Source organism: Centruroides vittatus, unplaced genomic scaffold (assembly GCF_030686945.1).
Source record: "Centruroides vittatus isolate TY-2023 unplaced genomic scaffold, ASM3068694v2 contig_3236, whole genome shotgun sequence".
In the NCBI taxonomy this organism is placed as follows: domain Eukaryota; kingdom Metazoa; phylum Arthropoda; class Arachnida; order Scorpiones; family Buthidae; genus Centruroides; species Centruroides vittatus.
In genome coordinates, this window is record NW_027122077.1 from 24,527 (window position 1) to 38,842 (window position 14,316).

The 14,316-nt window shown below is 33.9% G+C and overlaps 1 protein-coding gene across 1 annotated transcript; it reads right to left on the reverse strand.

The window, feature by feature from the left end:
* Positions 1-2,580: 2,580 nt before the first annotated feature.
* Positions 2,581-11,202, reverse strand: LOC136973598 (patched domain-containing protein 3-like). The gene is made up of 3 exons (XM_067268336.1): positions 9,936-11,202; positions 5,598-5,930; positions 2,581-4,717 (listed from the first exon to the last, which is right to left on the reverse strand). Exons 1-3 carry the CDS (start codon positions 10,930-10,932, stop codon positions 2,907-2,909), a joined length of 3,141 nt encoding a protein of 1,046 aa, XP_067124437.1. The 5' UTR covers positions 10,933-11,202; the 3' UTR covers positions 2,581-2,906.
* Between the last annotated feature and the right edge of the window lie 3,114 nt (positions 11,203-14,316).

Consider the following 14,316-nt stretch of genomic DNA (forward strand, 5'->3'; position numbering starts at 1 on the left):
TGAGTACAGATTTACCAAGAGACTTTGTGTAAATTGCAGGATGAAATGTAAAGATTAAGAATAATTTTTTTTAGCACACTTTGTTCTGATGTAGCTAATTATTTTTCTCCCAGATTAACAATACTTTATCATATAACAAAGGTGCTTATTTCTGCCTTAAAATATGCATTTATTTTAAATTTGTTTAAGCCGTCTGACCTTATTAGTATTGCATATATACTTTATAAATATATTTTACAGTTCACATTGAATTGTAAAGTATGGTTCGGTCATGATAAACTGTTATAAAACTTGAGATAAAAACACTATAGACAATACTTATTTATATAAAGACAGGAAACTGTAGTAATTGTTCTCTGTCACATTTTTAATAATTCCTGTTTAGGATAGAAATCTGATGTGTAACGTCAATGGAACAATATCCATACAAGCCCAGATTTAAAAAAAGACGCCAAAAATCTTTTGTGGATCTTTTGGCAATCCAGTAATGGTTGGAAAAACTCCTCCCATTGCATGGGCATGTCAAAATGTGGCAGCTATTTTAATCTTGTGTCATCCTACTGGATACTCCAGTAGACATGCCTCGTAGTTTCAAAAGAAAAAAAAAAAGATATGTCATTGTATGAAACAATTTTTAGTTTGTCTCTCCAATGTTTGTCATTTGTATGCCTTTGATGATATAAATAACTGCTCATTATGGAAGAGAAATATACAGGATATCATTGAATTTTAGGAGTAAATTATTTACTGTTTTTTGTTTATATTTTAGCATAATTTGCTTACACCAAACTTCATTTTAATTGTAAGAAATTCTCTATATGGAAAATTAATGAATTCCTGTAATTTCTTTCCTCATTTTGATGTTTAATAGGTACTTTACAAGGAAGATCTGTTTCCATTCCAAATGATATTTTATTACATCATGTGTTAGACATTTTATTGGAATGGTTGCAGATGTTAGAAGTGAAATTCCACAAGAGAAGAATTTAGCATTTAAAGATTTTTCTACCCTTTTAAATTATTTATATCTTTCGTTATGTGTAAACCAAACTACATATTATTGGTGACCTTAAAGTGCAGGTAAATTAATGAATAATTTAAGTTTTTTTATATACAAATCTAGTCATGTATCTTTTAAATCAAAATGTTAACAGTAAAATAACCAGCTTTTTTGAAATTCATTTATATACAATAATTTTAAAATATTAAAAAAAAAAAAAGAGAGAGAGAGAACAATTAGAATCTTAGAGAAGCAGGCATACCACATTTACTTCATGCTTCTGCTTTAAACAGAAAAAAAAAAAATGCTTAAAGCATGTTGTCTACAGTACACATGCCGATCCGAAGGGGCCTCATTTTTCTCTACCCGTGACTTTTTACTGTTTGAAAAAATTGCTCTACGGTGAGCTTCCCCCTTTGATAAGTTTAAATAAAAACTTTTAAGAATAAATGAAAAGAATGTTGACATTTTAAGATCACTGAATGTGCTTGTCATTTTTAAAGAATGAAATAATAATAAAATTACTTTATAATTTATTATTTATTTTAAAAAACAAAAACAAAAAAAAAACATGCTTTAAAATTTATTAATTTTGGACCTTCCAACAGCAAGAAGATTTATGTTCTTATGTAAACAATGTAATTTTCCTCATGATCGGAAAAAAGCCGTCCCCAAAGACTATTGTAGCATGCCAAATTTAATGAGGTAATCAAGTGTATATACATATTTATAAATTATATTCTTTGCTAATTGATTTATATGTATTTTTAATTAATTAATTTAATTAATTTTATTTGTCTTCCAACAAAAATAATTTCCATTAACTCTTCTTTATTGTGTGGACCATTTTTTTGTAATTTTTAATGTTGCTTTTTTAACTAATTAAATTAATTTTTTTTAAACTGTTTATTAAACAACAGTTGCAACAAATAAAGATCAAAAAATAACTAGTCAATTTTTAAAATATTTATTGGAAATGGTTACTCGGCATAAATTATACATATTCATACATGTATATAAATATATATATATTTAAAAAAAAGTAAAGGTAGTTTTTATCTAATTTTGTTGGAAAATTTTAAAATTTGTTTCTTAGTAAAGCCGATAATGCCCTCATGTAATTGGAATGACTATCGGGTTGGGATATAACAATATAAAGAAAAAAAAAGTTGCATTGCAACCAGACCAATTCGATGCTACTGTATGTATGTCGGTGCGTGTGCATGTGATGTGTTTTGTGTTACCTGCCATTTGTACCCCATTGCCAAAATAAAAACAGATTCTTGCCTTTTAATAATTTGTGTTGTTTTCTTGCATTCAACCTAGAAATTAATGATTCGTGCCCACCATACAAGTGATAAAAAACATCACAACGTGGTTGTTGGTGGGTTCGCGCCTCACCAACGGGCTGAAGGTGTTTTTTTTCACGTGCCTAACACCTAAATAGGGGCCGTTTCATATTAAAGGTAGATTGCCTGCGTGTTGCGCTGCCTAATTTCCATTAGTCAAATTAAGAATGATATAACGTTTTTTTACTCGATGAAGATGATGCCGAGATTTAAAAATAAAATAATTTTATTATCCACAACACACATTTTTATACAGAAGATCAGCACATTATTTTTTTTTAAAAAAAAAAAAAGATTAAACAGAAAAACTGGCTTGTAGTCCATTATTGTTATGGTTAAAATTCCCAAAAACTAGGCAGTCAGCCATGTGTTAGAATTTAGTTTGAGTCAAATCACAAAATACAAACATTTCACCAATCAACGCATGGATTTGTGGAAAGGCACTCGCTTTCCCTGGTTCGAATCCTGTTGGCTAGAAACAACATGGCACCTCAGTTTCGTCATCGAGTAGTGCCATTGTCTTATATAAATTTAAATTTTCGCTTTGAAAGTAACAACTAAGGTCGCGACGAATATTCCCTACGTGCAGTCCAGTTTCTGGGAGGTGCTCTCCTGTGTGGTAACTCCCAGTCACTGTAATGACGTTCTTGTGTAAGGGGATGTGCCCACGATGAGGGTCGTAATTGGTAGGGTGGATTCGGCTGCTCGTGATAAATTGCAATCCTATCCCGCGATGTTCTTTGTGGTGCAAGTTGGGGGCGAGAATGCCAAACCGTATCGGCTTCTTCGTCGTGTATGTAAGCTGCATTTGCATAATCTCCTCTACTTCTGTAACGGTACGGATGAAGGTAGTGTCGAAACATTTCCACTGCTAGCTGTTGTCTTGGTAAATCTTCGCTAGGAGATTTCCAGCTGCCATCACTGCTTTCCTCACCACTTGTTCCTAAGCCCAGGTCTTTATCCTGAGAATCTGCCATGGCTTTGCGCTCTTCCATTTCTGTTGGAGAAGTGTAAGAAGGACGAGGTATACAGACATTTTCAGCTGTGTTTGTTTCCTTCTTACCCTCTTCGCTAGTGGAAATAATGTAAGGAGCCGTGATCTGTTTAGTAGTTTTCTTTACCTTCCTTCTGCAACATGTGTCGGATAATGACAGTAGCACAGGAAGCAACAAAATTCCATGAAGAGCACCAAATAATATAACTAAGAATACAGTTTTAAAAAAGGTGAGAAATATATAAGAAGGGGCAAAAGCTAAGGCAATGACACCCAATATTGTAGAGATACTTCCCTGAAAAATGGGTAGTCCCAAAGAGTGTAGGGCACTCTTCACTCTCTCATCTGGCGCGGTGTTTTCTGATGAAAAGTAAGCGTAGGATATGTGAGCAGAAAAATCAACAGAGAATCCAATACACATTATTAGATTAATCATAGATATTGAATCCAGATTGACTCCCCATAGAGTCATGTATCCAATGACGCCGACTTCTATAGATATAATGGAAAATGCTACCCACACCGCACAATTGACATTAGGTATGAACACCAAAGAAATTACCATCATCACTGCCACAGCCACGCATATTGATTGAATGGAAGTTTCTCTAACGAGTATAAACTGATCAAAATATATGAAATATTGTTGAAAAACCGTTACGGGGAATGGGAAACTATCAGCAATGTTACGTAATGCCACCACCATGTCTTTCTCCACGTTGGCATTAAGTATATCAACAGCTTGAATGATAAACCTGCTTCCAGTAATTGCTGTCATATCATTATTAAATACCACATCCTGCTCGAAATAATCTGCAGTGGGGAAGCGAAAGAAAACCTCTCTTAGGCATCTAATGAAATCCACATTGTTAGTTAGATTGAAGCCCTTCAGGAAAAGAGAAGTCCTCTTGTCGCTGGCAAATTTTAAAAATCCTCTGAGCCACGATTCGGTTAAAGAGCTATCAGCAACGTATGGGCTGGCTTCGAATTTCTGCAGCATGGACTCAATGACACTCTGAGTTTCGGGGTTAGAATAATCTAGTGTTGCGTTCACAATGACCTGGATGCGGTAGGCATACTTACGAAAATACTTATCTTCAAGATCGTAGAATGTTACAGAGTACGAATCGCTTCTAGAAAGTTTGTGCCTTTCTAGACCTTCTCTAACTTGCAAGCATCCCCATATTCCTACTCCAAGGTACGCTGCGAAGATGATCACAACTAGGATCTTAACTGGCATCCTACCGAGAAAATCTCCCATAAAATCACGGAAAAACACCATCAAGGCATGTTCTTTGTTGTCTTCTAGATTTGTCGGATCTTCGGAATTTCTTCCACCAGTGCAAAATAGTCGGAAGAGAATGTTTCGATTTTCTGAAAGAGGGAAAAAATATTTTGAATACGAATATAATTTAATAATTGAGTTAATTTAATTTTTTTTATCGTGTTCCGTCACAGATTCCACTTGTGATATCACAGAGGGACTGTTTTGGTCTTATCTAAGCCGTAATCACCTGACATTGGTGGATTTTTGCTTGAACCCACGATTGGATTTTCATACCAATCATAGGTTGGGTCATGCCCACAATAGGAATAACGGGATATTGAGGGAGGAAGCCCGACATATCCGGGACAGACCTCCTATGAAAAATTCTTGTGGTTTTTCGACCACTCGGATTCGGATTTGATCCCGGATTCCCCCGAGCGGTAGGTTGACGCCTTTACCGTTTCGGCCATCCGGCCCACCTGAAATGGGTATAGAAGGAGATCCAACCCATACTATTCATGAAGAATTATGAGAATGCGGATGGAAATCGAACCCGAAACCCTCAACACATAGCGACCGTCTTACTGAATTTTCTTTTCAAATTTGCATCCGATGATTGAGAGGCAAAAACATTTGAAACCTCATAATGCAATTCGTGTCTTCTGACATAAAAATCGGCAATTTTATTTTTTTCTGATTGATTGCCAAAAATAGCAGATTACGATCATTCATTCACAAAATAAATCCGCTTCCTCCTCGACCTACTTTCTATCAAATTCTTGTTCTAAGTTCGATTCTAGTTGCTATTTCTAATTATAGAATGAAACCTGAAGGTATGCGGTTTATATATATATATATATATATATATATATATATTTTATATTTTGTTGATTAATAAAATACTTCAACAGATATTGTATTTCAGTATCTGGATAGTTATCTGTGATAAATTCACACTTGGAATCCATTTTAAAACACGTAACTTACTGGCTAACGACTTGGGTACAGCGGGCAGACAGACAAACGAGTGAATATTCCTTTTTTCTCTATATCCACCGAAAGCCAGACATCCTCCAAAAAATGTCAAGTGGAAGGCATATGTAAACAGCACAGCCATAGCTGTATATATACAAAATATGCGTACACTAGGAAAAGGTGTTATGGCTCCGATACAAAAGGATATAAAATTAGTTAAGGAAGTGATAGTGACTGATACTGCTGCTTCCGAATAAGTTTTAGCCATTCTGTCTTCAACGCTGCTTGTTGGGTCCGTCTGTCTCCATGCTGCTAGCAGTAAAAAAGTATCGTCCATGCCGATACCTAAAAAAAAATTAACGTAAAAAGTCATTTAAAATTGTTTAAAACAATTAAATTTGCATTGTTCCTACATAATTAAAGGTAAATTCGATATCATAATAGGCAATCGTAAACACTTTCAAGTGTCAAAACTAAATACCACGAACACAATAACATTAATTTCATTCAAATATTTACAATTTTCTAGCGTTTAAACCTTGTATTTTATATTGTTACTTCTGTAATTAAATTTCGATCTCTATTGTGACGTCACAATGAAGTAGTTTAAAATCAAATATTCTCTCCCTTTGTTAGTGTTTGCTACGTCACATTACACGCCAATAATTGTTAAGAATACCGTAACGTTAATTTTCACCGTGTGACATCAAACAAGCGATAGTGAATAGATGACGTTTTAAGTCATGTGTGATGTAAGAAGAAAAAAAAAACTTTTACAAAAGGAATTTAAACGTGATAGATAAGGGAATTTTTAAAGGAAAAATCTTTAAGAAAAAGATATTTATCAGTAGGAGACGAAAAATCTTACTTGTTTCTTATTGAAAAATACCTTAAGGGCGTAGACAGTAAAAGAGGACAAGACGTCAAAGAACTTCGATATTGATGAAAATATACAGTGTGTGTGTAAATATGTACGCTTATACAACACATACACACTCGTATAACGTGCTTCTATAAATATATATTCGTATATATTATTTCTTAAACTATTTTTAACGTAATAAAAAGTTATCGATTTAATATTGACGCATACTACACTACTGTGTAACAATAAAATAGGTCATACATTATAAAGAATCGTTTGTTACGCTATGAACTTAGTTCGTATAATTTTCATTTTAGAGGAAAGTAAATTAAAATTAAGTAAATAATATCCATCTAACTAGCTGATAATTAAACTTTTTTATATATATTATTATTATTAAATTACACAGGGAAAATAATATATGTGTGTGTCTGTGTGTGAATCAGAATGTTTGAATGTATCATTGACCCCAATGTCTATAGAGCAAAACGGATGGAGTAGGAAAGTGTTAAAGTGTTATCGATAATATCTTAAAATTATCTAATGTTAAATCTTTAAAAATATATATATAAAAGAATAAAGCTGTTATTCCGCATTTAACTGTGTTTTATTTTATTTTTATTTCCATAACACAAGCTATTTTCTGAACATAATTCTTTTTTTTATTATCGAGTTTATGAATATAAAATGGAGTCCGAGGAAAGTTTTATATGAAGTTTAATCGGAAAGGAACCTATTTAACTAACGAAGCGTAGGTGTATAAATAGACTGTTAAAAACAATAATAATTAATATATAATTTAAATATTTTCTACGTGTAACGTCGTTAAATTCAAATTCTCCGCCTCGCGTTTTACGTAATTTTAAACAGAACAATATTAGCTGTAAAAAAACTGCGATGTAATGTGACGTCACTGATTACGTTTAAAAAAAATTATTATAATAGCGATTGTTTTGTCTTAAGCGGCTAGTCTCTGTGTGACGTAATCGAGCGAGATAACCGAGCTGAATGACGACATAATAGCCGAAGTGTAATTTACAGTTAACAAAAGCGACGGTCGTAATTTTACACTTCGGAGTCACGGATGACGTCTGACGATAATGCGACGCGTTACACGCTTAAATTTTGCTATAAGCTGGCGTGTTTAATTGGACAATTGCCACTTGGCTCCCTGTTTTTATAATTATAAACATTTGCTCGTTAATTATAAGATTAACGATTAGTTTTTGTCTAATTCAAATACCCGACGTAACAGTAAGAGGTGCATTGTGACGTTTGATCGCGGGTCTGTTATTTTTAATACGTTACAGTAATCTTTATGCGTGACGTCACAAACGAAGAAACTTTACTTCCTAGAATGTCGGAAACTAAATCCGAAAATAACATTATAATGCCATTATTAGTAAAAATTCATGTACAAGCGTAATTTGTGTGCACGCGAAAACACTAGCCCACGATGTCACCTGACCTAGGTTACGAGGTCAAGTCAATTCGCCGAATGAGAAGAGACAAGCAAATAATATCGAAATTAATAAAAGTTTATCGGGGGTATTTATCTATGACGTCGTAGTTACGCTGGTATAATCATGCGGCACTTTATGCTATTTATACGTATAACTTCCGCTTTCGTCTTTAAGTAGTGGACTCGGCGAAATTTTTAAGAAAAGAGATGAACTTTTGACCTCGCCAAACCATACCAAATATTGCCAATAAACACATACGAAAACCTCCCCTAGATGCGGCAGAACAGGAAGTCTAGTGTATGCATTTGGTGACAAAAGTAGGCATTTTAAGGGAACTGTCATCGTTTATAAACTTTCTACTTTCCTGTATCCGTTTTGTCCCCGTTTTGGCTCGATAAATTCTTTTTTCTAGAACCTTTTGGTGATGTTTCCTGGTCTGATATTTATTTTTAAAAGATTTTCGATAACCAAATTTTGCAGGTACGGGTTTAAGATCCTGCTTTACGCACATTACATCGCGTGTAGTTACGTGTGTCTCTGCTCTGTCACGGCTAAGAGATAAGCTTCTTAACAAAGTTGCCACATCGCTAATTTAATATATACCACGAGCCTCATTAATTTTATCTAGTTTTATGAGTTGCTCATTGTTCGATATTTTCTCGATTTAAATGGACAATGCAAGTCCGTATTCTGTCCCGTTTACACAGATCATTATGCGTCGGATCGGTAACGAATACCCTCTTCACGGTTCGAAGAATCGGGAGATCACGCGTGACCTGTTCGTGATGCAGCTCTGAACACACACATCTTACATTAAATGTTAGCCATTTGCTTTAAGTAACGAACGTGGAAGGATCAAGTGGACATTAAGGAGGTCATAAGTACAGTACATTATATCTCGCCTCCTATGTGTTGCCCCCTTTCAGTCTGTCGCTGATCAAACAGTTTCGATCGTCACGTGGGTCGCTCCCAGTAGAAAATTCTGATGGTTAGATATATTTAGAAAGATCTTCGTGACTATATCGGTTCTATCTCGGAAGGATACACGCCTGGCCCAGTTATAGAACTGCAATGTTTTGTTTCCGACCCTTGAGAACTGGTGCATCAAGAGTACTCGAAGAGCGTGTATTTCCTCTTGTTTCTCATAATTGTTAGGTGAGAAATTAGATCGCAATGACTGAAAGTTCTAGGAAACAGAATTTCAAAACCAGGTAAAACCATGATAATGAGACCAGCACCAAGTACCCAGTGACCTGGCGCCATAGGAACCTAAAAAACAGTTCAACCCTTATACATTTTTCCTAAAGAAAGTTTTAATAATTATAAAAATGCCGATTTTTGAAGTTAATTATCACCTGTTAAATACCAAACTGGAGTTTATAAGTATGGACCGGTTTTAGAGTTGTATCGAATAACTTCATCGCTGTATAACCTGTTGCGATTGTAACGGCAGCTTGTATTTTTTTTCTTCTTTAAATTATAAAATCAACCAGCTGAACCAAATTTAGCTACTCGCAGGAACCATCGAAAGCTTTGCTACGTGAAAAACCCAAGCGAGAACCCTCTTGAAAGATCAACTTTGCAATTGGAATGTTTATTGAAAGTGAAATTTTTATAATGAACACCCTTCTAAAGTCTAGACAAATTAAAACCGTGGTTCAAATATAGGTAAATTCATATTTTTTTTTATTATTTATCCGGGGTCACACGTGCAGGAAACATCTTTCATTCCTCGGCTGTCTTGACTTTCCTGAAGATGGTGCTTCAGGACACATGTGCACCACTTCCCTCTGCATGGACTCATTTTATAGAATAGCTTACGATCAATTATCAGCTTTATTTTTTCGGTGAATGAACTATTCTTATTGTTAAAACTTTTTAGTGAAAGTTTGTACCACGTTCGAACACCGTATTTAATATAATGTACATTTTATGAACCAAACTGGTTTCTACACTACTTTTTAGTCAATAAAGGAAAAAACTATAATGTATAAATTCGGAAATGCACGAAAATGAACTTACCTAGCATCAGGAAAGGTGCTGCCAAATTAATTCCAATAAATTCCAACCCACAATAGGCGATGAGACCAAAAGCAGCACCGACAGCAATTGTAGAGGAAACACAACCCAATACACCAATCCAAGGTTTGCTCCTAACACAATCGGCCATGGTGCAAGTTATCAGGGAGAAGATCAACATAACGGCTACAGTTAAACTAAAAAATGGCACCACACTTTGAGTATTTCTCTCCAGTTCCTCCGTTAGAGTTTTCGACACGAACATAGCCACTTCGATTCTGTCAAACTCCAAAGATTCTACCATTTCTAAGAATGCTGCTTCCCACGCTGCTGCTCTTCTTTCCGATCTTGGCGTGCTGGTATCTAGGTAGTACATTAAATTAATAGCGAAAGCAGACTTGACGTAACCATTATCGTCTACGTCCACTCCACCTATGTTACCAGCAAAGAAATAAGTTTTGTATGTCTCGTCGTTGGTCATCAGAGGGTACTTCAGCAGCAGAGTTCGGTTTTCGACCTCACTTATCCTACCAGCGATCTCTAGTATACCATTTTCGAAACATTTTCCATTCTGTTTGGCACATGTTTGCTTGTAATGCCATTCTTCGTCGTCCCAGTACACGCTCATATTTTGTATAAGATCGTCCAGTTCGAGGACTTCCTCGAAAACCGAATTCCTTAGCATCGTCCCACCGTCTTTAGCAACGGCTATGACCCTCCCAAATTTGCCAGGGCGCGTCATGCGACTGAGGTCGAAATTTAGGGAAGAGTTCATAGGGAACAGATTCTCGACCACTCTTCTTTCGTCTTTGGATCTCCCGTTAGTTGGGGTAAAGAGGTACTCGGGATCATCCTCGTAATGGATCCTTTGCAATCCCGAAGCAAATATCCCAGCGAGGAGTAGAGGAACCACAACGAAATAACCAGGTTCACAACCTACTGTTTTTCCTAACTTATAAAATATCCTTGACACGAAACGATCCACGCAGTCCCAGGACATGATTATATACAATTCGATTCAGGATCAAATCTGTTGTGGCATCACGTACTCGTCCATTGGCACAGAAAGTTGAGCACACCAAAAAAAGAACCCCCCTTCCTACGTACCAGTTATGATATCTGACTTTGCAATTTTTTTTCCTTTTTTTTTCTTCTACTAGAGGTTAATCACTTGGGTAACAATCGATTTTGTTGCTGTGGTAACATCTTGCGATTATTTAACACAGTATCGAAGAAGAGGTAAAACGCGTAATTCATTAATAATAAAATATCTTCTATGTCACTAAGAAGGCTACGTTTATACCTTACGTGATGTTTCGATGGTTCGTTGAACTTCGTCAGACGAAACAGCTTCACTCATAAAAGTTACCGTAACTTCGTTATTCTTAAACTTAGTGGATAAACTAATAGTTGTATCTATACCGCTTAACATAATACAGTACACAGAAAATTGTGGCAAAAAGTAATATCGGTACTCTACACTCTTAACATTTTTGTACGAATGAAAACACACGAATAGTCTCTCTCACCGCTCGAGTTGTACGATTAACATGCGTTACGTCACCGATTGTACACACGCTATTGGTTAAAGGAAGAACGGTCCTCGAGCGTTCAAGAACTTCTCGACTTTGCGGAAGTCGACTTCGCCTGTTCCCCTTTTACAACTGTAGCGGTAACTTGTCGCGACGACACAAAACTAGGGTAACATCAGCGAGTGACGTCATCTGGCCGAAACCAGTCTAAGATGTCCCTTCTTCCTGAATGGACCAGTAAGATAGTAGTTTTCTGTGCTTTTCGCTGCTGACCGTTGCCTTTAGGTATTTTGTGACCTGGTCGATTCACTGAATGTCGTTTCCAGGGGAGGATATGCTTGCGCGTGCAACGAAAATGCAAACACCCTACACTCGTTACATTGAACTTCTATGTGAAAGGAAGAAAGGTGTAGGCGTTGTTTTTCTGTGCTAACTTTTTTACATAGGTAAATCTTACTTAAGAAAGTTGAACACAAGTAGCAGATATACATAAAACTCTATTAATAAAACTGACAACAGAGAACACACACAAATTGATAGAACACTAAAATTGGCCGTGAATCCTACGACCTTTTTGATTCTCCACAATTCAGGATTTATAATAATTATCATTATATTCTTTATTATTTTGTTGATGAACTTGCAGCTGCAGATGTTTATAGTTATGCTTCCAGCTGAATTGCATACAAAACAGGCATTACAAGATTATTTATACGGTATTTTGAAACAATATAATGATAAAGGACACTACGAAGAGATTACTAAACCATACATAATCTTATATATAAACTATTCTTTATTGAAGATCATTTATACAGTTGTGTAAGCTGCTATGCCCGTAGCCGTATAATAGATACAGTATACCATAATTATACCATTGCTATAGATAGAATGGCAATTATACTTCCCTTACCTGTTGCAGTTTTTAGATGAACTGCAAAATTATAAAGATTAATGCCTCTAACATGAACTAGAACTTGAAGAAACTATAATTTTATCTATAATTCTTCGCCATACTTCAAAGAACCATATATTAAAGATTTGTGAATCATTTTGCCCATTTTCATTGTAGATAACGTGATACACTCATATAATATAGATCCTGCCGTAAATCATATTTAAGATGTAACAATACAGCATTGTTACACGCTTCTTATAGATGATTTATATTACAAATTGTTATATGTCTCTATATATTGTAAATCGTCACACACACCTCCCTATATGATGTAACAATATAATATTGTTACATCTAATAGGGGCAAGCGTATAGTTAACTGAAATTATTTTCCTTTTCGCTTATCTACATCAGTTAAATGTAATTAAGTAATTACATTTGTTATTAATTAAAATTAAATTCCAATTATCTATATCTCAATTGAACACTCACCCAAACTAAATTTAAAAACATTCTTTCAGAGGAGTCATTTGATTGGCTGGTTTCGCCAATTTCGCCAATTAACCAGCACGTAATTATTTAATAAATGTAGTAATTGGTCGATTTAAATTATTTTAAAACATTTAAAAATTCGAAAATAGAAATATTTAATTAAAAAATATGGTATCTAGCTCAACTATGCGATCATTTTTAACTACAGTAAACAAGTGACGTTATTCAGCAGACACGACGAAAATCTAAATGCAGTTTTAGTGAAAGTATTGATTTATACGTAAAATAATAATCGTAATATCAATATATTTTACCCCAGATATACATTATAAGTCGTATAATATAAAAATCAATGGGGTATAGTTAGATAGAAGACCGTTATGGACGTACAGAGAAGTCGGGATTGTCTCGTGTGAAACGGTCTGTTGCTGTGAAATTAATTTAACGAGATGGAAAAAATATGTACGTGTATATTAATCAAAATTTGTAAAAAAAAATCTCGATTTTATAGGCGAAATATATAAATAAAATTCGTTTTAATATTGGCGGAATTGTAAATGCATTAGAACACTTCCCAGTATATAACTCATGAACCGTAAAGTGTGATCTACATTCTTCTTAAAGATTATCTTATCAGGATGTACAAAATAAACGGAACTAAGAAAATTTATTGACTTATACGTTTTGTTTTAAATATGTACAAGTTTATTGCTTCGTTAAAATATAACGCATTTATTATTATTTAAAATTATTTTTTTTAAAATTAACAACACAAGAACACTCTTACGAGTCGCAGAATTTAATGGTTTTTTTTATAGTTATAGGATATGAAACAAGGTAAATTTAATTATAAAAAATTTAAACAAGTTTTCAGTAATTCTAATTAATAATTTTAAAAAAATAAATTAAATTTATTGTTAATAATATCCGAGTAACCGTGATTGGTTAATTTGAATTGGTTTTTAAAATTACGCAACCTGATTGGTTCGTTTGAATTTTTAAATATTTAAAATCGCTGTAAGTTAATAAATATTTAATTGTTACAAAAAAAACTAGTAAATTTTCTTCAATTTAAATTACTTTCATAATTTAATTTGAAAGATAATGTAATTAATACGGAATATAGTTTTATATAAAAATTGTTACATATTTATATGTACTGTATTTTTAATTATTGAGGATAAAAGTTCATAATCAAATGCAGAACTTTTAAAATATATTAAATTTTTTCAAGAAATCGAAATTAACTTGGGTTAAAATTTAAAAAAACATCATTGACATTTCACTAAAAAATTTATGTAAAACAAACCTTTTCTTTCTTTCAGGTAATTTTATTAATAACAAATCAAGTTAAACCCGGTTTTCAAGAACTTAAAAATGCCGAGATATTTTTATACAAGAGATTTACTGAGAATGATTTTTAAAAATTATTTATTTATTTATTTATATAAGATAAATAAAC